This window comes from Lygodium microphyllum, chromosome 29, assembly GCF_053477565.2.
Source record: "Lygodium microphyllum isolate KBCC chromosome 29, Lygodium_microphyllum_v1.1.10, whole genome shotgun sequence".
Taxonomy (NCBI): Eukaryota; Viridiplantae; Streptophyta; class Polypodiopsida; order Schizaeales; family Lygodiaceae; genus Lygodium; species Lygodium microphyllum.
The window spans coordinates 13771001-13797878 of record NC_141163.1 but is presented as its reverse complement, the minus strand read 5'-3'; the positions used below and the strand labels follow the sequence as shown (position 1 = coordinate 13797878).

Genomic DNA, 26878 nt, shown 5'->3' with positions numbered 1-26878 from the left:
GGTCCGTAGGGTTGTATTTCGGAAAGAAATACCTTTTGGACAACAAAATATGCCCGCTGTACAACAGCAAATACCTGCTGTAAATGAACTTGCAATTGCAGAAAATAATGCTGGAAATGATCAGTCAGCCATTGCCCATAATGATGAGCCATTGGATGTATAGGAACAGCCAGGATATCAAGCTGTTAATGCTGATTTGCAGGCTGAAATGCTAGGACAGCAAGCTGAAAATGGAAATTTGCAGGCTCAATAGCCAACAAACAATGATCATTGGGTTAGGAGATCGACTAGGGTTACTAGACAACCTAATAGATTCGTTCTTGGTACAAACAATGTGGTTGATTATGTCATGTGGACAGACTGTGGTGAACCATCTTGCTTCAAGGAAGCAATGGACAGATAGGACAACATGAAATAATATAAAGCCATGTTGTCGGAGATGGAATCTCTTGAGAAAAATGGCACTTGGAGACTTGGTGCAGTTGCCTAAAGGGTAGAAAACCCTTCCATGCAAATGGGTTTACAGGATGAAGGTCACTTCTGGTTCCTCGCCAAAGTATAAAGCAAGATTGGTTTCGAAGGGGTCCAAGCAGGAACATGGAGTTGACTTTGATGAGATCTACTACATTGAGAACCATTGTGGGCTTGGTTGCAGCTGAAGATATGGAGCTCATACAGATGGATGTAAAGATTGTATTCTTACATGGTGATCTACATGAAGACATATATATGTAGCAGCTTAAAGGGTTTGTGGCAAAAGGGAAAGAGAAGATGGTATGTAAACTAAGAGAATGGTATCATAAGTTTCATACATTTATGCAGTCTCAAGGTTTTCATAGAAGTCAAGTGGATCGCTGCTTGTACACCAAGAAGGCAGTAGATGGCAGCCTAATTATCTTGGTTTTGTATATTGATGACATGGTGATTGCTGGCAGGGATACTCATGGCTTGGACTCACTGAAGCAAAGTCTTCATGGCAGCTTTGACATGAAGGAACTTGGTGATACAAATCACATTCTTGGCATGTGAATTCTCAGAGATATGTTAAAAGGGTTACTCTATCTATCTCAACAGGAGTATATCTCCAAGGTTTTGCAACGTTTCAATATGGAGGGGGGAAAACAATTGGGGTTTCATTGCCTCCGTATGTGAAACTCAAGAGGACAGCCCTACATCTAATGATGAGAAGGCTGAAATGGCCAAGATATCATATGCTTCAGCTATTGGCAGTTTGATGTATGCTATGGTTGCCACACGTCCTGACATTGCCTTTGCAGTGGGAGTGGTTAGTAGATACATGGCAAACCCTTCTAAAAAGCATTGGGAAGTAGTGAAAGGTATTATGAGATACCTCAAAGGCACAAAGGATTTGTGCATTTTCTTTGGAAAGCACAAGGCATCTGTTGTTGGCTTTACAAATACAGACTATGCTGGTCATGCAGACTGCAGAAAGTCCACTTTTGGGTATGTGTTTACCTTCACAAGAGGAGCAATCTCTTGGATCTCCAGGCTACAAAAGTGTGTTGCATTGTCTACTACAGAGGCAGAGTATGCGGCTGCCATTGAGGCATGCAAGGAGGCTTTATGGCTTTCACATCTGGTGGGAGAGCTTGGCATTACAAAGTTACATGTTCTCCATTGTGATAGTCAGAGTGCTATCATGCTAGCACGGAATCCTGTCTTTCATGCAAAGATGAAGCACATACAGGTGAAGTATCACTTCATTAGAGATGTACTTGACAGCAAGAGCATTGAGCTTGTCAAAGTGCATATAGATGATAATCCTGCAAATCTTCTTACGAAGGGTCTTCCAGCAGAGGGGTTTGCTCATTGCCGACAGATGATGGGAGTTGGATAGGTATATGTATTTCAGCTTTGTACATACCTAGACTTAGTTGATTCTTTTCTCCTCTTAAGGCACATTGCCTTTAGATGGGAGGTTGTGGGGAATAAAGGGCTATCGTGCCTTTTATATATGCACGGGTGTGAACACACCCTTAGCACATTTGTACTTTCATATGTATCTATCTAAAAGCTAAATAGGTACACTAGTCTTTTGTACCAAATATCAGAGGTGTCGTGCTCACTCTCTCCTTTCTACTGCTCTCTACTTTGTGTGTGTGTTTCTGTGTGTGTTATCCATCGTGTTCACTCTTAGCTCCGTCAAGCTCCATAAAAAAGATATACTAATGTCTTCTGAGGCTGACATCGGTCTATGAGACAAAACCATGTACAATTCTAATTATCGCTAGATATCAAAGTGTGACGTGCTAAAGGATGATCAGTGATATATTATGAAAGGAAGCGAAGGTGATGTACAAGACAAAATAATGCCCATGTAGAGATACAACAGGAGGATGATGTCTAGTTGTGTGGTTGAATAATACACAAATATCTAGTTCCACCCAAGCAGGATTGATGGGTAGAGTATGTCATACATCCATGATGAAATAGTACAAGGGTAGCATCTAGATTGGTCCCTTAGCTCTTTCAGGTGCTACTTGTATCATTGGCAGATCTTCCTCATCTCTCTCTGGTGTAGCATCTATGTCTGGTACCCCCACATCCATGGTTTGGGTGTTGCTCTAATCTCCTCAACTCTTTGGACTGTCACCCCTTTCTATGTAGGATCTGTGTGTGTGGTCATTGTCTAGAAGAAATCGGTAAGCTGTGATTGACATCCCTCTCTCTATATAGTGCCTGCTTGTAGTAATGATGTGTGGAGCTTCTGAATCTAAAATAGGAATTGGCCCAAGTGTCATTGGTCCAAGGACTTATGACTAGTCTGAAGGAGGCGTCTCCTCCAAATAGCGTGGGGTATCTACCTTAGACTGTGCTTTAGGTGTTGCATTTGTAGATGTAATGCTCCTCGCTCTCCATCTCCTCTTGGCATAGCTTGCTCTCAACTCTGGGAATGTGGGCTGCCCTCTTGGTCTTGATCTCAAGTTGATGAGAGAGTATCCTGAGTTGGCCAATTGGTACCCGCATCTCATCTGGCATGTATATATCTAGGTATCTAGGTCTCTCGCTAAAACCATTTACTGTAGTTCTCATAAAGTGATCCTTGTAGTAAGACATCTTTAGGGAAAGGGGCTGTTGAGGTGAAGTCCATGTATGCCGTATGTGCAGCAAAGGTCATGTCGCATGACCAAGTTCCTCTCAGTGTGGAAGAGATGTCTAAAGGGGAAGTGCGGTCCATAGTAAAAGGGGGGGGGGGGAGCTGGTTGATGCTGATCCCCGTATCTTGTGAGCCATTGCTCGACTTGTGCATACCATGAAGTCTGTCCTGCCTGAGCTAGCTACCTAGGTCTTGAAGGCTCTCGCAGGTAGTCTATCTAGGTGCATTTCATATACTCTATGTATGAAGCTGATGGTCTGAAAAAGGGCCTTCATCATCATGGGGGGTGTAGCAAAATTAGCTCTAATGATCTCATGTGGTACTGTGAAGGGGAGAGTGCGCAATGAGAGTGCGAGATAGAAGCGAGAGCAGTAGTGTTGAGAGTGAGAGAGAGTGAATGCAGAGATAGGTGTACTAGATTATGATGGTACACAAAGAATAAAAGAATGTATTTATATGTTAGGGTACAATAAGGTTGTGCTCACACCCATATATCTTTATACACAGAGACGAAGGGACTTTACACCCAACAACCTCCCACTTAAAGGCTTGAAGTGGTACCTTTAAGCTAACCAACTCCCACTAAACGGATGCAATGCTCATGTTGAGTCTTTGCAAGAATTTGAGTGAGAACATTTGCAGGGTTATCTTGAGTTTTGACCTTAGTCAGCATGACTAGACCATTATCCAAGACCTGTTGAATAAAGTGGTACCAAACATCTATGTGTTTGGTACATGCATGGAACATGTCATTTTTAGCTAGACATACTGCACTCTGGCTATCACAAGCAAGCACTGGAGTACGTGAAGAAAGACCAAAATCCTTGACCAGACGGCCAAGCCAAAATAGCTTCCTTAGAAGCTTCAGTGGCTGAAATATATTTAGCCTCTGTAGTACTAGTGCCACAATTTTTTGCAACCTTGAACACCAAGAGATAGCCCCACCAGCCAATGTAAAGACTGTCAGAGTGCAGCGGTGTGGAAGCGTAGGACTGAGAGAGAGAGAACGCAGAGAGAAAAAGGGAGAGAAAGAGACAGTGTACAATGAAGATCTGCTGTATAAAGAATGCTGAATACAAAAGATATACACGGGCGCAGTGCGCTGGACTGCGTGTCTCCACCTCGACGATGCGACCTGCTGTCCACCTCGAAGTCTGCTGGAGTCTGCACTGTCTGCTGTCTGAAATCTGTGAACAGAGACAGAAATCTGCACGGCACCGGTCTGTAATCTGCGACAGAGAAGAATAGGTAGACTGCTGAAGTCGTCGACAATAAATAGGCGAAAAACCACCTAGAACGGGGCGCCAGAAATAGGGCGCAGCCTGGTAAAAACGGCTCCAGGCAGTCCGACTGCCACGTGGCAGTCCGACTGCACAGTCCGACTGCAGCTGCTGGTCCGACTGCTGCTGCTGACTGTGCAGCTGCCTGAACAGGCTATGATCTCTAACACCCCCTCTCAGAGCCTGGACAGGGCAGAAGCCTGAGGGATCGGGAATGTTGCCGAAGTAGAGCCTGAGGAAGCGCCTTCGTAAACAAATCCGCAAGATTATCCTCCGTCTTGCAATACTCCACAGTGATGGTCTCATCCAGAAGCTTTTCTCGGATGAAGTGGTACTGGATCTCAATGTGCTTCGTCCGGGCATGAAAAACAGGATTCCTTGCCAAGGCAATGCAACTCTCATTGTCGCATCGCAGCAATGTAGGACGAGTCTGGGGGCACCCAAGCTCCTCCAACAATCTCCGAAGCCACACAACCTCGCATGTGGTGGAAGATGCAGCCCGATACTCCGCCTCAGTAGACGAAAGGGCTACCGTGGGCTGCTTCTTGCTACTCCATGAAATAACACCTGCACCCAAAGTAAAGCAGTAACCTGTTGTAGACCGTCTGTGGTCCACGTCACCAGCCCAATCCGAGTCGCTCCAACCTGCAAGTACAAGATCTGACCCATCTGTCCCTGCGGGGTAATGAATCCCCAAATCAGACGTCCCCCTTAGATACCGAAGTATCCTCTGAGCAGCCTGCCAATGCACCGTCTGAGGTTCACTCATGAACCCTGCCAAGAGCCCAACAGCAAAACATAGATCAACCCTCGTGGTGAGAAGCCAAATCAAAGACCCTATCAACTGTCGATAGCGGGAAGCATCCGCCAAAGGAGAAGCTGAATGGGAAGTGGCCTTCCAGTTCGGATCCATAGGAGTAGAGAGGGTCCGACAATCTTCCATCTCAAAAGTCACCAAGAGCTCCTGTACATATCTTTGTTGGGAGAGAAAGATCCCCCTCTGAGACTGATAAATCTCATGGCCTAAAAAGAAATGGAGTAGCCCCAAATCCGTCATCTCGAACGTCCGATGTAAAGCTGACTTTGTCTCCTTGACCTGCTGTGCATCATCACCTGTGACAATCAAATCATCAACATATAATACAAACAGCACACAACCATCCTCGGAAGTGTGAACATACAGTTGCGGATCGGCCTTGGACCGCCGATATCCCAACTGAGTCTGGAGGAACGAATCAATCTTCTCGTTCCAAGCTCGCGGGGCCTGCTTGAGACCATACAGGGCCTTCTTCAACCTGTAGACTTTCCCATCTGAAGAACCAAAACCAGGAGGCTGCTCAACGTAGATCTCCTCCTTCAAATCACCATTCAGGAAGGCCGACTTCACATCCAGCTGATAAACAGGCCATCTCCTATGGCCAGCCAAAGCAAGAACAGCTCTAATGGTTGCCATACGAGCTGTAGGGGCAAAGGTGTCATGACAGTCAATCCCTGGGCGCTGGGCAAAACCCTTAGCAACAAGGCGAGCCTTGTGCTTATCCAAAGTACCATCACTGAGATATTTGGTCTTGAAGACCCACTTGACTCCAATCACCTTCTTCTTCGGGGGGCGTGGCACAAGTGACCAAGTGCCATTCCTCTCAATAGCCTCCAACTCAGCTTCCATAGCTTTCTTCCATGGGGCGGACTGTAAAGCCTCCTTCACGGAGGTGGGCTCTCGATCCTGCATAACTCGGGACATCAAACAATAATTGGAGCAAACAAGCTCCGAAGAATGCGCCTGGTGCCTCCGTGACCGCCGCGGACCATCCTGCGGTCCCCACTCCTCAGGAACCCCCTCGATCCCTGAATCACGGAGTGTGTCACGGGCCCAGCGAGGAGGAGGCCGAACCTCCCCTTGTCGTTCTCCATCAGTAGAAGACTCTGGAATGTCCACCGGTGGTAACTCCTCAGAAGGATCCGGTGGAACAGTAGACTCTGTGTCAGAAACAGAATCATAATCAAACGGCACAGGCTCCAGTGGAACTGTAGAAGGAGCCAAACTCTCCCCTGGATCTCCAAGAACGGGATGCTCCACCCGTTGAAGAAGTCGGAACCTCCACAAACCGCACATCACGGCTAGTATATACATCCCGCTTGACGGGATCATACAGTCGGTAGCCTTGGGACTGAGAGCTATAGCCAACAAATACCTGTTTTCGGGAAGCCGCTTCAAATTTGTCACGGTGAGCCTTGGGAATGTGAACATAGGCATCACACCCAAAGACCCGAAAGTAAGAAACATCTGGCTTCGTCCCAAAATAAGCCTCAAATGGAGTCATCCCTTCCACGGCTGAAGTAGGGGATCGATTAAGGATGTGGACTGCAGTAGCCACAGCCTCGGCCCACAGAACCTGAGGGGTCTGTCGGTGCTCCATCATGGTGCGCGCCATCTCGATCACACTGCAGTTCTTCCGTTCTAGAATACCATTTTCTTGAGGAGTATTGGTATTTGCAAACTCCTGGTGAATTCCTCTATCTGCATAAAACCGAGCAAATTCATTAGACACAAATTCACCTCCCTTGTCGGATCGCAAGGTCTTCAACTTCCGGCCTGATCGGTTCTCCTCAAAGAGAAGCCAATCCTTGAAGTGCGAGAAAGCTTCTGATTTTAGTGTCAAAAAATAGGCCCATGTCATCCTGCTATAGTCATCCACGATCAGCATGAAGTAGAGCTCCCACGCAGGGACTCATTCCTCATAGGGCCACATAGATCCGTAGATACTAGCTCCATCGGTGAAGTAGACCGCCGCGAAGCTGTGTGGGGAATGGCATCCCGATGCTGCTTCCCCCGTATGCAGGAGACACATGGATGCTGGCTCACCACTATATCCGGCAACCCTCGAACAAGCTGTCCACGTGACGCCTTCCGAAGATAGTCATAGTTCAGGTGACCAAACCGAGCATGCCATAATTCAGACTGTGACTGTGAGGTAAGAAGAAGAGAAGAGAGGGCAGTGGAAGACTTCAGTTTGTAAATGCCGTTCTCCTCATATCCAGATGATAGAACCTTCCTCGATTCACGATCAAGGACTCGCACAGTAGAACTGTCAAATTCCACCAAAAGACCAAGGGAGCAAATCTTATGAACTGAAAGGAGATGGTACCCTAATCCTGGTACATGCAAAACCTCTGAGGTATGGGTGCCACCTCGTCCATCTGGAATAAGCTGCATCTTACCCCGACCTGCAATAGAAACTGAAGAGCTGTCTCCAATGAGAACCTGCCCACGCGAAGGTCGCAGCTAGGCAACACCATCTGATGAAGGAGTCATGTGCCGTGAGGCACCACTATCAATAATCCACTCTCGAGATTGGGGAGCCGCCATCGCAACATCAGAAGCATTCGGTGAAGCGTCCTCAATGACAACTAAATGTAGAAATGCAGCTGATGAGGGTGCAGCCACCACTCCAGAATCCTTGGTTTCCTTCTTCTTGGTGTCCTTCGAGTCTTTGTCAGGGCAATCCTTCTTCCAATGGCCAGTCTTTCCACAAATATGGCATGTGGAGTCTTTGTCCTTGTCCTTCTCCTTGTCCTTCTTGGACTTGTTATCCCCCTTCTTCTTCTTTTGGTCCTTCCCCTTCTTCTGAGAGGCTTGACCTGTCAACGCCTCCGTCTTGGAAGCATTCTGTCCCTTTACCTGTTCCTCTTGGTCCAAGACCATAGGAACCAACTCTTCCCACTGAAGAGTAGACTCTCGCCCCGAAGCAATAAGGGCAGAGTAAAATGTACCGAATCGTGGCGGCAACTGGAACAAGAGTGTGATCGCCATGTCTTCGGAGGAAATTGGCTTCCCCGCATTCTGAACCTGCATCTGTAGCTGCCTTAGCTTGTTAATGTGTTCCCTTAGCGAAGAAGACTTATTGACGGACAAGGTCCGCATCTGTACCTCCAAAGAAACCCTCTTCATCAGGGTCATCCGATTGTACATTTGATCAAGCTCCAGCCATATCTCACGAGCCACCGTCAAGTGCTCGATGTGAGCGATCACGGCTGTAGTGCATGATAGAAAGAGAAAGGATCGAATCCTGGCATTCAGTTTGTCCCAATGAGACTGGGCCCTGGCCAACTCCGCACGAGCATCGGAAGAGAGTTTGGACTCATCTCTTACCGAAGGCCGGTCAATATCTTCCTGTACCAACTCCGCCAAATCATATGACTCAAGAATGGCCAACATCATGACACGCCAAATGCGGTAGTTGTCGCCGTCGAGCTTCTGATCTGTAGGAAGAGCCGGTAAGACAGGCACCTTCCGGTCCATAATCGCCTGGAACTCCAAGTCCATCTCTGTAGACATCTTCACCTGCAATGCCTTCTCAAACGCAAAAGCAGCCCCCTCTGACTGAGTAAACTCAGCCTGCTAAGGCTCTTCCGCGTCCCGAAGCTTCTTCACCCGCCGGAGGCAATGAAAAAACAAAACCTGCACTTTTAGGTTGAAAACTCAAACTTCCTCCGCGTCAAACAGCAATAAACAGCAGCAAATCCACCACCTGTACTCCTTTCCTGTGCGCCCACACTCGTTTCAGCCTTGTTCCAAGGCGCAGCCCTCCTGTCTGCCCTTAAACGCAAAAAACACAAATTTGTGTCGCGATGGAAACTCCTTTTCAGGTTGATTCTGCGCTCAGTCAGCCCTCAAACACTGCTCTGATACCATGTCAGAGTGCAGTGGTGCGGAAGCGTAGGACTGAGAGAGAGAGAACGCAGAGAGAAAAAGGGAGAGAAAGAGACAGTGTACAATGAAGATCTGCTGTATAAAGAATGCTGAATACAAAGATATACACGGGCGCAGTGCGCTGGACTGCGTGTCTCCACCTCGACGATGCGACCTGCTGTCCACCTCGAAGTCTGCTGCAGTCTGCACTGTCTGCTGTCTGAAATCTGTGAACAGAGACAGAAATCTGCACGGCACCGGTCTGTAATCTGCGACAGAGAAGAATAGGTAGACTGCTGAAGTCGTCAACAATAAATAGGCGAAAAACCACCTAGAACGGGGCGCCAGAAATAGGGCGCAGCCTGGTAAAAACGGCTGCAGGCAGTCGGACTGCCACGTGGCAGTCCGACTGCACAGTCCGACTGCAGCTGCTGGTCCGACTGCTGCTGCTGACTGTGCAGCTGCCTAAACAGGCTATGATCTCTAACAAAGACATACCCACTAGTAGATTTCCGAGTGTCAAGATCTCCTGCCATGTTTGAATCACAAAATCCTTGCAACTCTAGTGTACCCTTTCCATAGCATATACACTTCTCTTGTGTACCTTTTAAGTATCTGAAGATACATTTCACCGCTTCCCAATGTGGCTTGCCAGGGTTAGACATGAATCTACTAACAACTCCCACTACATGAGCAATGTCAGGGCGAGTTGCAACCATGGTATACATCAAAGATGCACAAGTTGATGCATGAGGTATGCCCTTCATAGCACTAGCAGTTGCATCATCCTTTGGGAAATCAACTTTGCTAAGCTTTGTATGTGGCGGTAAAGGCACACCAAGAGGCTTAGCATCAACCATATTAAACTTGTCAAGTACTTTGCTAATGTACTTATCCTATGAGAGAAACAACAAGTGCTGCCCTCTATCTCTTTTAATGCACATGCCCAAAATGTGTTCAGCTGCCCCCAAATCTTTCATTGAGAAGGCTGAACTCAACTGCCTTTTAAGAGCATTCAAAGTACTCTTATGCTTTCCTGCAATCAGCATGTCATCCACATATAAGACCAGCACAATAAGGTTTCCATCATCAGCCTTTCTAGTGTATAAGAAATCATCTGCATGATTGCATTTAAATCCATGGTTGAGCATGAAGGTATCAAACTTTCTGTACCACTGTCTAGGGGCTTGTTTCAGCCCATATAAGCTGTGTTTCAGCTTACAAACCAAATGCTCTTTGCCCAGGATTTCAAAACCTTCGGGCTGTTTCATGTACAGCTCTTCATCCAGGTCACCATGAAGAAAAGTAATCTTCACATCCATTTGATCCAACTCTAAATGCAAGGATGCAGTGAGAGCAAACAAAACACAGAGCGTAGTGATCTGTCTTGTTAGGCAATGGACCTACATCCTCAGGTATGTGTACACCATTACCCAGTGGCTGGTTTTCAGCATTTCCTTGCTGTTGTAACCTGTTTTCAGCATGTTCTTCTTGCTGTCCTATTCCATCATGTGCATCTATTTGTTGTCCATTATCTTCTGGCTGTAGCCCAATGGGTTGCTGCTCATTTTCAACATCAAAAGGAACAGAATCTTCAGCTAATGGCCGTTGAATGGCTGGTTGTTCATGCTGAAATTTGACCTTCTTTTTGTCAAGGTCACCATGTGCAGCATTTTTCAGCAATTTTGCCTCATTAAATACTACGTCTCGGTTGTATGCTATCTTCTTTCTCTGAGGGAGCCAAACTCTATAACCCATCTCTTCCTCATCTCCATATCCCATGAAGATGCCCTTGATGGATTTCATGTCTAGTTTGGTCCTTTGATCTACAGGTACATGCACAAAGGCATTACAACCAAAGACATGCAAATGGCATATGAAGCAGGTTTGCCAGACCAAACCTCTTCAGGAATGCCATTTTCCAATGCATGATTGGGAAAGCGGTTGCATACATGAACTGCATTTTTAAGAGCCTCTCCCTAGAATTGTTGTGGGGAGATTAGCTATGGACAACATATATCCAACTCTCTCATAAAGTGTGCGATTATATCTTTTAGCCATGCCATTTGATGCAGGATTATAGGGGGCTGTCAACTCCCTCTTAATACCATGCATCTCACAAAATCTTTTCATTAGAGACATAACCACTCCCATTATCCGTTCTTATAGCTTTCAACTTAAGTCCTTTCTGTGTGGTAACAAAAGCATGAAACTTTTTGAAAACATCTAACACTTCCTTTTTGCTCTTTAACACATACACCCATGACTTTCTACCGAAATCATCAATAAATGTAACAAAGTAACACGCACCCCCGTATGAATTAACAGGCTTAGTGCACACATCAGAGTGTACTAAATCAAGAGCATTGGAATTCTTAATGACACCAGAGTAAAAAGGAGACTTCACATGTTTTCCATATATGCAATCATTACAAAATTCGAGACCAGAGCCTTTTACATCAAATCTCCCTAAAGAGGAGAGAACCTAAAGGCCTTTCTAGCTTATATGGCCAAGTCTTTTGTGCCAAAGTTCCATTTGTGAGTGGACTTCAGCCACAGCCGAGAACTTGCCAGGTAATGATTTATAATGCAAATAATATAAAGTCCCGCTTTTGCTGCCTTAAACAATCAACATAGAGCCTTTGTGGACCTTTCAAGATCCACCACCAAAGGTAATAAAATACCCTCTTGCATCAAGCTATCCAACTGACTGTAGACTTTTCTTTATGCGAGATAACATAATGCAGAATCAGCTCTTCGCCATTTTCAAGAGCCCAGTGAATGGTACCTACATCCTCTATCTCACATGTATAGTTGTTGTTAGCAGAGTATTTGTCAGCTCATGTGTGAGTCTGAGCTTGATCTGGGTTGGGCATTTTTTTAAGGTATTTTAGGTATTTTTCTGGTGTGGCATTTTGTGCCAGTGGAGCATTTTATGCACCAGTCGGCCAGCTTTAATGCTGTCCGACCAGCATTATTGCTCCCCACTTTTTTAGCCTATTTATACTCAGTGGCTCCTCCTCAGTCAGTCACTTTATCTTCACCATCTGCAGACTCTGTGGAGAGAGGAGCCAGTGCCAGTGCCCACGCAGCCAGTGACTCACTGTTGTATGCGACTGACTCGTGTTCAGATATATGGATTCCATTTCCCGTGCATACATCTGAGTTCTCATCTGTATCGTGTTCTTTTCTTTTCTCTTTTTGTCTTGTGTTTCAACAGTTTATTTCAGCACATGTTTATGCTTCCACCGCTGCTCCACTTCTGACATGGTATCAGTTTTCAGGATTTGTGTTTCTGCTGTGTTTTCTTGCTGATTTCAGGACTCTTTTGTACCCCTGCTGATCAGACGACTGCTGTTGCAGCCAGGCGACCTGTTTTGGGGCTGTTTTCAGCCTGCGTTTTTTGCAGTTTTGCCATCGCCTGCTGCCTCCGCACCTTCTGCTGCCTACGCACCCTTTGCTGCCTGCATTTTTCATCTGTAGCTGCTGGCGACAGTTTTCTACCTGTTTTTCTCCAGTTTACAGCCTGCGTTTTGCTGATTCAACGTCTCTCGTGGCTGGGTGACTGTTACTTCAGGCCGTTTTTGCTGTTTTTGGCAGTTTTTGACTGATTTTTTAACTTTCTGCAGCAAATTTTGTCTTCTATTGATCAGATTTTGGGTTATATTGCATGTGAACTCTCATTTTCTGTAGTCTGTGCTTGTGTTTTGGCTGTGTTTCCTCTCTAAATTCCATCTCTTCTCTACTTCTCTTCTTATCCTCTCCATATGGCTCCTCCGTGCACTTCCATTGATGATAAGTTACGTGGACCTGATTATCTCACATGGAGTGCTGTCATGAAAGCTTGGTTTGTGCAGAAGCAATTATGGTACATCGTCTATGGAGCTACTCCTCCTCCTCTCCGTCCTTTTCCTCTTCCTGAAGACTTTGATGAGGACAACCATGAGACATCCTTGAGATTACAAGGGCGGCTTCCAGCACATTATGGAGGTGAGGCTTATGTAGCTTCAGAGAGGGGTAACGGGAAGGCGAAGTCGAAGGCCCAGTGTTACCAATATGGCAAGAAGGGACATTTGCGGAAGGACTGCAAGAAGTTAGCGGCTTCCAGGAAGAAGGAGCAGAAGACGAAGCGGGATGTTGACTCTACCGATGAGTCCTCTCCTTCATCAGACTCCGACTCCGATCCTCCGACCAAAGTGAAGTCCAAGGTGCGGAAGGGATCCTCTTCTTTGGATCGCGGGAAGGGCTTGGTGGCCCCTTCCTCGGCGGCTTTATAGTGGTGGTAATGAGGTCATCCCTCACGACTCTCTTGTGCCAGAGAGGGAGTGTGAGCGGGTGTTCAGATGGGGCAGCCACGCCTCATCTATATTTTTATACAGGTGCATAGGTTCCAGAGAGGGACGTCCCTGACGCATCGACTTCAGTCTGGCGGAATCAAATCCTGGAGCTAGGATTGACATCCAGGTTCATGCTGAGCTGGTTATCTGACAGAGAGCGGGAGGCTTTCGTCTGGAGCTCACATGAGGGGACACTTTGGCGGTCTGGCCAAAGGCGGGGAATCCATGGTCACCTATGTTCAGAGGCATTTTTGACAGGATGGTCTTGTATGCTACTGCGAGACATTGATGATGGACACAGAGACATGCTATGATCTTCTCTATTTTCAGATGTTTGGTACGATCGACATTGACATCAGGTTCTCTCCGAGGCACCTTGGTGGTGGCTTGATCACCCACTGCTTGGGTATCCATGGTTCTACTTGGTGGTTCTATGTTGTATAGTTTCTGATCCCTTTTCATTGTACTATTGTATTGTATCAGATTACTCATGATCTGAGAGAGGGTGTTAGCAGAGTATTTGTCAGCTCATGTGTGAGTCTGAGCTTGATCTGGGCTGGGCATTTTTTTTAGGTATTTTAGGTATTTTTCTGGTGTGGCATTTTGTGCCAGTGGAGCATTTTATGCACCAGTCGGCCAGCTTTAATGCTGTCCGACCAGCATTATTGCTCCCCACTTTTTCAGCCTATTTATACTCAGTGGCTCCTCCTCAGTCAGTCACTTCATCTTCACCATCTGCAGACTCTGTGGAGAGAGGAGCCAGTGCCAATGCCCATGCAGCCAGTGACTCACTGTTGTATGCGACTGTCTCGTGTTCAGATATATGGATTCCATTTCCCGTGCATACATCTGAGTTCTCATCTGTATCGTGTTCTTTTCTTTTCTCTTTTTGTCTTGTGTTTCAACAGTTTATTTCAGCACATGTTTATGCTTCCACCGCTGCTCCACTTCTGACAGTTGTTGCCCAAGTAAACCTTGCCTAGGCAACTTGCAGTGTATTCAAAAAATGACTCCAAAGAGGGAGTAACATGAAAAGAAGCACTGTTGTCCACTATCCATGATTGTGACAGCCCATCATGAGCTGAAAGTAAGGCATCAATTACATCCCTTTTGGTGATGTGCATATCACCTACTGTTGCCATAATATCTGCAACATTACATGAGGCTACAACAAGTATCTCTTTAGTGTCAGGAAGCTCTTCAATGACCACAGTTGATGCAACATTTACCTTTGCAACTTCTTTTGAGGAAGAGCTATCATCCTTCTTTTTCTTACCTTGCTGTTTCTTTCTTTCTTGCTCTTTCTTAAAGTACCGCCAATCGGGCTTTTTATGCCCTTTACACCCACACTGGTAGCAAGTAACATCCTTCTGTTTTGCCCTTGCTTTTACTCCTACTTTTGCCTTTATTTGCTGCATTACTCCTCTTTTTTGACTTGCCTCTAAGGTGGTAGGCTGAACCACTGCTTTCTCCATTGAAATTTCTTCTGATCTCCTCATTGAGAATAGAGCCCCTAACACCAAAGGTTAAAGCAGGGTTGTTGCTAAGTGAAACAATCAAAGACTCCTAGCTATTAGGCAAAGTCATCAACAAGAAAATGGCCTTCAATTTATCATCGAAGGCAAGCAAAAACCAGAGTCCTGTAACTGACTCAAAATCCCTGCGAAAGTACTCAAATGCTCAACTGCTGGCTTAGACTCATCCAACTCCATGTTCACAAGCTTGCGCATAAGATACACTTGATTCACTGGAGTTGTATTTTCATAAGTGTCCTCTAATATTTTCCATATAGCATAACCTGTATCAAGACGCTTAATATTTGTAAGTACATCATGAGACACGGCCATCGTAATATATGCAATAGTCTTCTTGTTGGGTCTAGCCCAATCCACATCTGTCATAGCTGCAAACTTAGTTTCCAAGAGAGCATCTTCACAATCCTTGAGAAACGGAATGTTTTGCATCCTGTCCTTCCACAAATCAAAGCCAGTGCCATCAGACCTTTTGATTTCAAAGAGGGATTTAGTGTCACTTCTATTAGAAGCATTTGCAGCCATTTTTCAGCAATGCACCAAAAATCAATGCCGTAATTTATGATAGCAAACAATGAGCTGAATATTCAGCTGATTTAAACCTAGATTTTCAGAAAGTAAAAGCAAAATTCAGTCCAAGTACATGTATAGCAGTAGAACGGATGACTTTCAGCAATGTTTCCAAAGTGCGTTTGTTACATCAATTTTGCCAAAATCCACAGATTTCGACAAAAGCCCCAAAATTTCACTGACCAACTTGCCTCGATTACATTAATACATGTTCCCGAAAGCATAAAATGGGTAAGATTTGCAAAAGCCCCAAATTTCTCAAGTCCAAATGTGCACCAATGTTAGTAAAATCTAACTCAGCTAAGCAAAATTTCACTAATATATGAGATGCCCCAAAAATTTCAGAGCCAATGTGCACAAATTTTGCAATTTCTGGGTCCAATGTCACCATTATGCATGAACAACATCAAATCTGGGAAAAGCCCCAAATTTTTGGACACAAATCTTCACAAATCTTCACAAATCTGAGAACTGTGCTTACATGTGCGAACCCCCTGTTAGTGAGCAGGGGGCTGCTTGTAAGAGAAGCAAGGGAGCTGCTTGAAAAAAAAAAGGTTATAAAAATTTGATGAAAATCTGTCAAAAAATGTGATGAATCAGCTGCTCGCCTGCCCGTTGACTATTGTGTGACTTGCCAGATTGTTCCCTGCTTGGGAGCTGGCGTTTGGCTATCGCCTGGTTGTGACGAGGACATGAAATCTTGATGCTTTACTTAGCATTTGATTAAGTGTTAATCAAATGTGCAAATGTGAGGTGCACATGTGATGTGCAAGTTAGTTATTTCACAATGATTATCCAAGGATCTTAAGAAATCAATGGGTGTCAAAGGCAAAAGTTGTAATAAGTTATCGTTGATAGGCACTAGGTGGTAGCTAGTGTTAGATTTTGGCCTAGAAGATTTTATTAGCCATTAATGTCAATGGTGACATTAGGAACTAGGCATTAATTATTAAATTAATACAAGTTCATGGCTAATAAATGCTTAGGAATACTTAGATGTCAAATTGGCTAGGCAAATTGGCCTGGCCAATTTAATTGTTGGTTGGTATAGTTGAGTTTTTGTGCAAGAATTAATAATCAAATTAATTTTTCAAAGTTAATATTCTAAAAATTAATTTAATTGGGCTGAAAATTGTTGAAAAATGCAATTAGAAGGCTGCCACTTAGCAAAACTTGCCCGTGCAAGTGAGGGAAAGGGCTATTAAAGGCTGTTGGAGCCTCATTCCAGCATGGTGGAGGTTAGGAGCGGAAGAGAGAGAGCTGCTGTAGCAATTTTCCAGTCATTCATTATCAGCCCAACCATTGGAGACTATCAAAAAGCTGCTCCCAGCTGATCTAGAGGCCATTGTAGGTAGGTGACGGCCCCTATAGGCTGTCTACAAGCAGGTGACAGCAAGTTTGGGGCCCACAAGGGTAGGTGACTACATGTGGGGCTTCTGTTGATGGTGGGCTGCAGTCAATTTGCCATTCACTTCAGGGCAGCATTGAATTTCAGCCAATTTTGGCCATGAAGCTCTGAAATCTCTCTCTCCAGCTTCCTCTCCATTCTCTCAGCCAATTTCTAGCTTCCTTCAAGAGATCTCAGCCAAATGCAGTCCCAAGAGGCTGCCTGAAATTGAAGATTTTCTGCTTTAAACCCTAATTTACAGCAGAAATTAGGGCTTACCTGCCACCCTTGGAAGAGTGCTCAAAATTCACGGCCAACTGAAATATGGGGAGAATTTGAAGAGGCCAGCCAGCCAACATTAGGGCAGACATATGAGTCTACAACCTCCACTTGTCCTACTCCTAGGGTGAAGACTAATCTCCTCCTCATTGGGGCTGATGTGTGGAATATTAGGGTCTTAGTTTTCCCAAGATTAACCTTTAATCCACGCTATGTGCAAAAGTCATGAGGGGCATGGATCTAGACCCTCCTATGGTGTAGAGACCAGAACAATATTGTTAAAGCGTAATAGAGACCAATATACTTGCTATCTCCACTCCGTCGCCGCCACCTCATGTGATGTGGTCTTTTATCTTGTCTATGTAGAGTCCAAAGAGTGTAGCAGAGAGGGTACATCCTTGCTTCACTCCAATGGTGCTAGAGACCATGCTTGAGAGTCCTCCTAGGCATCTCACTCCCCCTACCACCCTCTCATATAATGCATAAAGTGGAACTGTATCAAAGGCTTTTTGTAGAAATGCACAAAGTAGTGCATCCTTACTTCACCCCAATGCTGCTAGAGACCATGCTTGAGAGTCCTCCTAGGCATCTCACTCGCCCTACCACCCTCTCATATAATGCATAAAGTGGAACTGTATCAAAGGCTTTTTGTAGAAATGCACAAAGTAGCAATAGAGTGTCTTCTTCCTTACTTTCACCTGCTCAATCATGCATCTCAGGGTGAGATGCAGTCAATTGTAGAGAAACCCCGTGTGAATCTAGCCTGACTTGCTGTTCTCAATCTCCCTCTCTGCATATGCGGTGAGCCCCGCCTCCATCACTACATATATCTTAGCCAATGTGTGGCCCATCATAATGGTCTTGTAGTTACCAAGCCCTAGGAGGTCACGGGACTTATGGATGGGTACAATGGTATGCATGGTCCACTCGTCTGGGAAACCTTCCACTAGAGCCTCATGGAACATAAAGCCAAGGAGAGGAGTCAAATTATCCACTGCATAAATGAAGTGCTCACCTTGTATACCTATGTGATCCATTGATCATCCATGTTGTAGGTGCTCTATCACTCTCCTCACCGTATTATGTGAAGAAGGTGGATTTGGTAGAGCGAGGCTTGGGTGGGGAGGAATCGGTGGTTCGTGTGGGAGTGATATATCTCCAGGTCATTGATGGGTGTGGAGTGGCGTGGCTTTCAAAGTCTATGCCATGCCATGGCTACATCTCTGCTCATGAATGAACGATATAGATCCCAATACTATGCCTCCTCATATACTGACCATTTACAGTGAGTCAAGGTCCTCATCTATCTGTAGGCCTCCCTCTTTGTAATAGACCCTAGTCCTCTTTGGATCTAGAGGTATCTGTATAGTTACCTGCACTCATTATCATACCATCTGTTTTGGGGCATTTTCTCAGGTTGTGTGAGTTTGCTAGTGTGTGTGGAGTATGGGAAGCTCTAGATAACAGCCGAATGTAGGATGGAAGTGAGCTGGGAGGTGGGTGTTTCTAGGGGGGATAGTATGTTGGAACTGTGTGAGCCCATCATAGGCGTGATGGCTAATATGTCAACTAGGTCATGCATGAAATAGAAAGTGGTGGGCTGGATATGAGCGGTGGCTGGTACCTATGGGTGTGGGGAGGAGGATATGGTGAGGGAAAAGTAGGTATGATCTACTCTAATCAACAAGGGGGGATGGGGAAGGATCTAACTAGTTCCATAATCTCAATGGGACCTGGTATATAATCGACTGTGCTAGAGCTAGTGGGCTGGAAGCAAGTCAGTGCTCTGGATCCAGGCCACTTCTTCATCTTGCTGTAAATAATGAGATGGTGTCATGACCCTAGCTCCAATAGTTATTGGGAATATTGAGTACTATCTCCCCCAATATCAGCTAATACCCTACTTGTGCTTGCCTCCTCTACCTCCATCACCTGTAGCCTCCTTGGATGCTCAAAATGTGTCACGTTGTCTGCTCTGCATCTTGGCGTTAAAATCTCCTACCAAGAGAATCTATAGAGTAGTGTATAATCTCATCTGAGAGGTTTGTGAAAAGGGGACTTTCCTCCTCCATCTCCCTTCCTCTCGTGCTACTGGGGCTCCTCAGTGTCATATCTTGACCCCTGCGAAAAGTTAGCAGAGGAGGGTGTAAATATTTCCATACATTAATATACACTTATTCATGAAAAAAGGAGAGAGACTTGCAGTTAAAAAAGGTAGTTTTCTACTAATGTTCTTGAAGTATAAATGGCTGCAAAAACTGAAGTTGATTATGACTGGATCTTTTGAGAAACTTTATTGATATCTTTTGCTCAAATGGGCAGACTAGGAAAATCATAGAAAGCAGCATTCCATACGTGATCTTGGGGCTTGTGTACCTGTATCTTCTTTATGCATCATGGTCCCCAGAGACTCTACAGCTTATGTTTGCGAGCAAACATTGGCTTCCTGAGGTATATAAAGCTCGATGTTTTTCCATCAAGATATTTAATAGGTTTCAAGACAGCATGTTGCAGCAAGAATTAACTGGCTGGTTAGAGCTTCCATCAATGATGCTAACAGTTTAAATATTGCAGCTACCTGGTATCACAAGAATGTTTTCAAATACATTCACAATTGCTTCTGCATGGATACATTTATTGGCAATTGACCTGTTTGCTGGCAGGTAAACTGTTATACCACAGGTTCTTATGGATTGAGTGACAGTTATTTGCATTACAATCATGCTTGAACAATGTATGTTGTATGTGCACAGACAAGTCTTTCTTGATGGTTTGGAAAATGCAGTGGAGACACGACATTCCTTGGTTTTGTGTCTCCTCTTCTGCCCAATTGGAATACTCTGTCATTCAATCACCAAGGTAAAGCATTTGTTCTATAAATTGTTGTCTTGCATGAAAATAGAGCGCAGCTCTTATATGTTGTATTCAGGTTCTAATGCAGATTTGGAGAAAAGCAAACACTGAGAATGTGACAGATGTGGCAACAATTTACTCTTGAGTTTGCAGGCCAGTTGATCACATTGTACGTGTTACAGATTCTCATGCGCTTAGTCAATATGTCATTATTGATCAGGCAATGTGAGGAGCATGCTGTAAATGTGAACATGCTCGTCTTAATTTCTGAACCGATGCACATTGTGTGTAACCAAGGTAAATCATATTACTGTTATTCATGACTGCTTCAGCCTCACTCTCCCTTACTGCAAGGATTGCAGAGGTGAAACAGTTCTTTGTGTGTAAACAAACTGTAATTTTACACGTCTATCCTCCAGTAAAGAACCTTTTACAAGTTTAACATATATCCAGTCTAGCCTGCTGAAGGATAGGCTTAGTGGTGATTTTTTACTTTTTTTAAGGGAAATATAACAAAAGAAAAAAGTACTTACAATGTTTTAGAAACAGGTTGTTCAGGTTTTACTCAATGGATACTGAGTGGGATATATATATATGTGTGTGTGTTTTCGTGAGGATTGATAAATTGAAGGATACAAACTGCCTTCTGGCTGATTGACTCCTAAGAGACAGCTGGGAAGCAACCTAAGAAGCCACAAACCTACTATCAGAGAGAAGGCACTTCACCAAAGAGGCACAATTGGAGTGGAACAAATGATCTTCATCCATGGAGAAGCTACCACCATGCAAGGTTATGGATGTAAGTGGGTTTACAAAGTTAAGCGTAATGATAATGGTACGATCAATAGGTACAAAGTGAGGTTATGTGCTACAGGATTTACTGAAATGTATGGTGAAGATTATGATGAAACCTCTTCTTCAGTTGAATGCAAAGATAAGTGTTAGACCTGTGGTTACCCTTGCTAGTCGTTATGGATGGCCCATACACCAAATGGATGTAAAAAATGATCTCTTGAATGGAGATTTGCAAAAAATAAAGTTTACATGCAACAAATGTAGGTGACAGTTTCCTTGCAAGCTCGTGGATTTTGGAATAGTAATCCTTATCCTAATCTCCACATAAAGTAGGAAGGTAAGGATCCCTCATGAATCATTCTCTATATTCGTGATCTCATAGTTATTGGTAGTAGTCTTGCAAGTATAGATGCTATCAAACATAATTGTATATTGAATATGCTATAAAAGAGCTTGGTCAATCACAATATTTTCTTGGGCTTGAAGTCTTAAGGGATACAAATCAAAATTTTATTCGTCACATAAGTACGCTAATGATATCTTGATTAGCTTTAGCATGCAATAACCAGCCTCTACTCCAATGGAAGTCAACCTCTTAAGCTTGTGAATGATGATGAATCTCAACCTATAGATGCCAATCTATATAGGCAATTAGTTGGTTGCCTAATGTACCTAACCACAACATGGCATGACCTTGCAATTGTTGCAAGTGTTCTTAACCAGTTCATGCATGAACCAAAGCAAACTCATTGCATTGTAGCCAAGTATATACTTAGATATGTCAAAGGTACCTCGTATTTTGGATTGCATTACGACTCTACTTTAGGCTTGAAGTTATTTGGATACACAAATGTTGATTGGGTTGGGAATATTGAGGATGAAAGGTCTACTTTAGGATATTACTACTCATTGAGAAGTGGCATGATTAGTTGGTCAAGTAAGCAGTCCACAATTGTAAGTTGAATATAAAGGAGCAACTAATGTCACTTGTGACATTACATGGTTGAGAAAAATGCTTACATATATCACTACACTAGTTTGAAGAATCAACTAAAGTTTTTTGTGGTAATCTCTTAAGTATCTATCTTACTAACCAGTCTATCTTGTAGGCCAAGACCAAACACATCAAGATACACTATCACTTCACACAGGAGAGTCTTGAATCAAGAAATTGATTAAAGCTCCTAAAGCTACTGTAGTGGTGTCCTGTCCGACTCAGGGAAAAATTCACGATCATTAGCGGATGTCATGGATGATCTTCTTTAGCTGGTAGCCATTCACTGAGTCACGATCATAGCCTACAAGAGAAAGTTGTGTACTCCCTAAGGGGTGTGTCTGTCTCACGGTGTGGTGTGAGTGCATGTGTAGTGGAACTGGGAGATAGGTCTAACCTTGGGTAAGCCCTTGGTAATGTCCTACAGTTGAGGACCCAGTTCGTGTGTTGTTGGAGGTGCAGTGCAAAACTTAGGGTGACAGGTGTGGAAGTTCTGCCCTTGATGTGCCCTAAGCATGAAGTGGGGGAGGGGCTAGGTGTAAACCCTAGGTGTAGTGAGTGAAGTGAGCCCACCTTAGTGAATGCAAGTACACTTCTATACTTGGGGAGAAGAGGGAGGGAGGGGAGATGGATGTTAAAAAATTATCCTTGTAGGTAGTTCTAGACAAAATAAAAATACCTATGAAAGGTAGTTCTTGATAATGGTCGATAAAAAATAAGTACTTATATAAGGTACTTCTAAATAATTCTTGACAAAAAATAAAGTAACTATGTAGAAGATCAAAGTACATGTGCATGCAAACAAAGTGCTTGCACATGAATAAAGTACTTATGTATAGGAACAAAGTACATATATAGGAACTCTTTGACAGCAAAGTATCACTACTTATTGATGGAGACCAAATCATCATGAGATGACATGGCATAGGATATTTCATCTCGATCTACCATTTTACATATAAATGCACAAAGAACATATAGGATACATAACTTATAGGATAGATCTTGAATAAATGAATTGTTAGAACATACTCAATCACTTTTACTGTTGTTAGATTGTTTGCTTTCACTGCAATTTACTTGATTGTGACCTCATTCCAATGAATTGCTCGTGTCATCTCCTTATTGTCTCCTTTCAAGTGAGTTAGTTGAAGTGTTGGATATCTCATTCTCAAAATTTCATGACCTTAAGACTTTCATCTAGTAAGAAAGTCCATTGTTTGTCTTTTAACATAAACTACTTAACATCAACAACCATTTCTTCTCTGTCAAACTCCACCACTTAAATCCCAGTATACCATGTTTAGGGTAAGAGGAGGCAAACATTATCAAGCTCTATGACTACTAAAAAAAGATCTCTATGGCTACTAAAAAAAGATCAATAAATAATAGCAATCATTAAAAAATAGCAATCGATGAAATTTAAAATATTAAAAAAACTAGCAGATATGTAAGAAGCTATATACTTCTCAAGAGTAAGGAAAAATAGTATTAGTTATAAATAGTAAGTGATGGTCAGTAGAGATGGAAATAACAAGAAGAGACCATAACGAGATATAAAATATATCAGTGTAAGTAATGTGTACAAAAGCAAGCATTGTAAAGATGTGCCCACTCCAACGAGAGCAAGACACCTTTCTAACCATAGCATGGCTCCCAACTCTTCACCTGCGATTATATATTAGAGTGCTTTAGCAATTGAATATATTTTATGCATCTGTAAAGCATATTTAGATACAATATCATTATGTCAAGGTGAGGCTACATGCAAGGGAATAACCTTGACTTGTGTACCTACACATGCCTTTGTGTCAGATGGCCTCATAAAGCCTCATATGGGAGAAGTTTCATTCTATGCTCAATTTCATTCCACAACGAATTAGTTGCACTTGTAAAAAAACTCTTTGCAATAGGATGAACCAAGATTGAGTGAGCCAAGGCAATCCAATTCTCTGTGTGCATGTGCGTGTGCGTGTGCGTGTGCGCATGCGTGCGCACACAATCTCACACTTGCATGTGCGTGTGCACATGCATCATGCACACGTGCTTGCTTTTGATTTAATCCAATTCGTTAAAAAGTCTGTCTTACTGGCATTTGTTTTAGCACTAACAAAGCATCATTAAAAGGCCAATATGTTGATTTTGAGACCACTTAACGCTGGAGGAAGAAGCCACACAGAAAGAGCTCACACCCTGCTTGGAGAATCATTTCATATGGAAGAACCTAGTGTTTTCAAGGTTGGCTGCTTGCTGCTTCTCTATATTGTGATTCAAAGAATTCCATTGAAGAAGCCTGTCTGCTCTGTTGAAAGTACTATTTCAGAGAACTCATCTCCTGCTAGAAACAGTTACATGGGCATGTTTGAGCATCAAGGCAAGCGGAATTTTGAGCTTATTGGGCTTTGGCATGCTAAGCAATGCTTCTTGTACGCCTTTGCTGATTTTGCTGACTATGTCTGCACTGAGTTTTTCCAAGTTGGCCCGAGATTGCCCCCTTTCTATTGACTGGGCAACCTGTTATAGGAACACCCATCCACATGGCTCTCACTGTGGAGCTCCAACCACAATGTGAGAGAAATCCTCCCACTGCAGGATGTGCTAGAACTTCCAGCCGTGGTGCCCATGTTGCAATGTAGCCAGTTCCCTTCTGAAAACCCTCTGGCAAAAACATTGGTGTTTGAACCCCCGACTGGAAAATCAGGCCGTATAACTAGTAAAAAAGGTTTCTGGCTGTCCTCCAGACCAAGTGCTAGCTCTTGAATCTCCTCTGCAGATATTCCTGTATGACTCCCAAAAGACGCATATATGACAGAGGCATTTTGTCTGCAAATCTAGCCACTCCAAGCAACCAGTGTCTTCATCAAGAAAACTTGTAGGTGTCAACTTTTTATGTGTGGGCTTGTTGATATAGCCTTGGTTGACAGATAGCAAGGAGCCTATGGGGTCTATTGGGAGACCCTCAACTCGCAATGCATCAACAACACTCTTCTCCAACTCATATATTGGGTGCACAATCCCCGTTTGAGCTTCGCTTGGACATGCAGAAGGTTGTAGGAGAAATTGAAAAATTGGATTAGTGATGGGACGATGCAATAGGTGATACATGTAATCAGCTAGACGAAATGGCCCAAGACCAGGGATTATGTCAATTAATCTCTCCTGGTCAGCATGTATGTAAGCATAAGAAAAAGCAAATTAATAAGTGCAAGAGCACACTTTTCCAAACTTACAAGTGGTTCTTTGTCATTTGGAAGGAGACAAGTAAGATCCATGTTAAATGAAAACATGTGGACGGAAAGAGCAACTACAAGCAATTTCAGCAATTCTTAAATAATGAACTATTGATACAGACACAGACAAGATAGTTTTGTTACCTAAGATGCTCTCTGGATATCACACAAAACACAACAGCCAAGGTGTCCTTGTTGATCACAGCAACCATTTACAACCATGTGAGTCTGAAATTATCATGAACTAGTTTGCCACTAAGGAGCCAAGACTGCAATCAAACTAAAGCCTGCAGACACAGGAGGGATCAATTTCATAATGGGCACACAAAAACTTCTGAAAGCAAGGATTTTCAGTTCCTTCTTGTGAATGCCACTCTGGGTATTTGATTCTATTAGTTTGCGACGACGACAGTTGCTCGCTGTCGTAATAACAAAACGATCAACAGGACTGAAATGTACTAAAAGAAACTGGTTTTAAACAATATAAGTAGAGGATATGCTGTGCTCAAAATATTCAGGCTGAGTTCACCACCTAAAAAGCAAATGCCACCAAATGTTGCAATTGAGGGGTCCTGCTCATGGCTAGTTGATGCTGGCTTGGCACAAAGAATTATAGATCCTGATTGCTAGAGCAAAGCCTTACTGTTGAAGCTCATTGCTTGAGGACTTCTACCATAAAGGAAGCTTTGGAAGAAGCTTTCCATCTCTACATAGCAGCAGATTACACTGCAGTTGGCGAGGCCTCGGAAGCCTATCATGAGATGGTGTTCTATTTGATCAGAGTGATAGGATTTGGCAGAGCCGTGGAGGCCAGATTTGCAGCAGCCATCATCAAAGCCTGGATAGCAGTCTGTTCAGACCATTTATAAGTTGCACGTAGCTTGAAGACAAGAGGCTGTCACTTACGCGCAGCTTGTTGAAGAGGAGAAGAGACAGCCATCTCTCTTCAACAATGTAGTCACACATCCAGACAGCCACACTCTAGGTCAGACTCCAGAGGACTTACTCCCCTACATGTTAGAAAAAAGAAACAAGCTTAACCTTAGCCGGTTTTGCGAGGGAAATAACTGGTTTTATAACTAATATGCTAAAAATATTGCCGATTTTCATCAAGACGAGCTTCAATTTCAACCAGTCCTTTGAGAATCTTGCCCAGTGGAAAAAATACACTAAAGGATGATTTTTTACAAGCACTGATCAAGGCCCATGCAATGAGCCTACAAAAGTTGGTGCATTGCACTCTAGCTAGCTGATCCAATAACTCAACTATCTGTGGCAAGGGAATGTTGTTCTTGATGGTGTAAGCTTGTTGAGACGGCCTAGAATCGACCACCATAGGCTGAGCTAAAGCCACCAAAGGTGCAACAAGGTCGTGCAAGGACCACACCGTGTGCCAAATTGCATCATGGATAAGGACTGAGTGTGAGTAATAATCCACCAGACCCCCTATACTCGGGAGGTGAATACCATGGGTCGTCCCTTGGATAGAACTTAGGCATATCAAGAAACTCATGCATCCACGCTAGCATAACCAGCTCGCCTCACAATTTGCTTTAAAAATTTGTATTTAAAAAATCATAATAATCCACTAGACCCACATGACCATACAACCTAGGATGCCCTACGATCACCTTGACCTTGAGGACAGAAGTCACCTTCAAAGAGTCTAGAACTTGAAAATTTTCAATCTGAATAGCCACATCCTCTACTTGCTCCTTCAAGTGGTATTTCTTGGCTTTGGTCCTTCTCTATGATCAAAAGGTCTGCTCCATGTTAAGCTAAAAAAGGCACATTACTTCCATCAATTGACACC

At 43.7% G+C, this 26878-nt stretch overlaps 1 protein-coding gene across 5 annotated transcripts in view; it reads left to right on the top strand.

The window, feature by feature from the left end:
- ABA4 (abscisic acid (aba)-deficient 4) overlaps window positions 1–20492 on the top strand; it is a 70820-nt gene extending 50328 nt beyond the window's left edge. For 2 of the 5 annotated variants that reach the window (XM_087672076.1, XM_087672080.1), the window contains 4 exons: window positions 19516–19644; window positions 19768–19856; window positions 19947–20052; window positions 20123–20492. In XM_087672076.1, the coding sequence (XP_087528202.1) occupies window positions 19516–19644; window positions 19768–19856; window positions 19947–20052; window positions 20123–20191 (393 nt within the window). In that variant the 3' untranslated portion in view covers window positions 20192–20492. The remainder of the gene's footprint in view (window positions 1–19515; window positions 19645–19767; window positions 19857–19946; window positions 20053–20122) is intronic. The other 3 variants (XM_087672079.1, XM_087672077.1, XM_087672078.1) reach the window with 3 other exon arrangements.
- The last annotated feature ends 6386 nt before the right edge of the window (window positions 20493–26878 follow it).